This window comes from Zalophus californianus, chromosome X (assembly GCF_009762305.2).
Source record: "Zalophus californianus isolate mZalCal1 chromosome X, mZalCal1.pri.v2, whole genome shotgun sequence".
In the NCBI taxonomy this organism is placed as follows: Eukaryota; Metazoa; Chordata; class Mammalia; order Carnivora; family Otariidae; genus Zalophus; species Zalophus californianus.
The window spans coordinates 29,731,337-29,733,247 of NC_045612.1; the positions used below are offsets into that span (position 1 = coordinate 29,731,337).

General features: G+C 41.9%; 1 protein-coding gene across 1 annotated transcript; it reads right to left on the reverse strand.

The window, feature by feature from the left end:
- Nucleotides 1-734: 734 nt before the first annotated feature.
- On the reverse strand, nucleotides 735-965 carry LOC113931343 (small nuclear ribonucleoprotein G-like). Its single transcript, XM_035725357.1, has one exon. It carries the CDS (start codon nucleotides 963-965, stop codon nucleotides 735-737), a length of 231 nt encoding a protein of 76 aa, XP_035581250.1.
- Between the last annotated feature and the right edge of the window lie 946 nt (nucleotides 966-1,911).

The window sequence follows — 1,911 nt, forward strand, 5'->3', positions numbered from 1 at the left end:
GGAGGTTTCGCTTGCTCAGAGAAGCTTCCCTGACCTCTCATACCTCTGTGTGCCTCTCCTACAGAGCACTCATCACAGTTGTAGTTTTACATGTATTTGAATTAATACTTGAATAATGTTTGTCTCTCTGACTAGACTGTAAGCTTCAGTGGCAGGCACCAAGGTTGTTTTGCTTGCTACTGTGCTCACAGTACCTAACATAATACCTGACACATAATAGGTGCTAAATATATATATTTTAGGGCGCCTGGGTGGCTCAGTCGGTTGGGCGGCTGCCTTCAGCTCAGGTCATGATCCCAGGGTCCTGGGATCGAGCCCCGCATCAGGCTCCCTGCTCCGCGGAAAGCCTGCTTCTCCTTCTCCCTCTGCCTGCCGCTCCCCCTGCTTGTGCTCTCTCTCTCTCTGACAAATAAATAAACAAAATCTTGAAAAAATAAAATAAATATATATTTTTAGAAGACAATAGGGGAAAGGTAGGAAAGCGATGAGGACAGAAGGAGGGAGGGAGGGAAGGGAGAGCGAGAGGGGACTCTCCCCCTATGATTGGTTATTTGTAAATTTTCATTCTCCTTGTATTTCTTTTTTTTGCATTTTGGACTGTTATAAAAGTTTATTTAACAAAAAAAGTTCAATATGAAAATGCACACGACCTGATTTTTATATAGTAGTGAAACAGGTACTATGGAGGGGACATGTGGAAGCAGTTGATTTCTTCCGATGAACACACCCGTTGTTTATACTCGCTCCAAGGCTTCTAACATGATGATACTATGTCCTCGTGTTACCACCATTCCAATATTGTTCTGTTGCCCACCAGTTGCCATCTCCACACATTCATCTATCACAAGATTCATAAACGGATCGAACCCCCACAATATTCCTTGGACATGTCTGCCACCATTTAATCTCAATGATAATTTATTGTCCATAAACTCTTTCAACTTGGGAAGGTGAGCTTTGCTCATGGTGTCTACTCGGCGAGCTCAAAGATGCCTCCAAACGGAATTCGTGGTGTCCCTCACGCTCCCGCGGTAGGCCCCTCTCCTTGTATTTCTAACACACTTTGCTTTGTATATCTTTAATTCATTTGTTGTATGCATTAAGGTCCACGATTGTCACACGTTCTTGGTGGAGTGTACCTATGTTTTTTAAGATTTCATTTTTAAGTAATCTCTACACTCAACGTGGGGCTTGAACTCACAACCTTGAGATCAAGAGTCGCACGCTCCACCAACTGAGCCAGCCAGGCCCCTTGTGTGTACCTTTTATCAGTATTACATATCCCTTTGGCTCTTTTAATATTCTCAGCTCTGAATTATATTTCCCTCTGATTCAAATTGGGCTCTTTTTATGCTAGCCTTTGGACAACTCAAAGCTTTACTATTTCTTTGTTTACTACTATTTCTTATATTCCACAATGTTCCTCTTTTAGGGATTCATTTTCCAGTTTTCTGTAATACCTACCTGAGTAATTCATAGAGGTTCTGAATATGTCTGCAACGTGTTCTGAATATGCCTGAAAATTAGAATCTGAAAATTGGAGTTTTGTTCCCTATATTATTTCACTCCCCCACCCCTTCACCACTTAGGGTCAGTTGTACTATTTATCCATTTTGGTTCTTCTCTCATGTTGTAGGTTTTCTCCAAATATTGTTGGTAATCCTTTGTTGATCATATATATTAGTGAATAAGGGACAAATCCTTAGCAAAGATAGCTTGCCTGGGTTTCCTGTGCAGTTTTGTGTCTCCCAACTGGCCTGTCTTCTGAGCAGGAGAGTTGTATGTGTTGCTTTAAAGTGGGTGGGTATGGAGGCTTCACTTTATTTTATTTGTAAAATATATATATTTTAAAGAGAGAGAGTGTGTGTGTGTGTGCGCGCGAGCAGGGGGAGGGGCGGAGGGAGAAGGAGA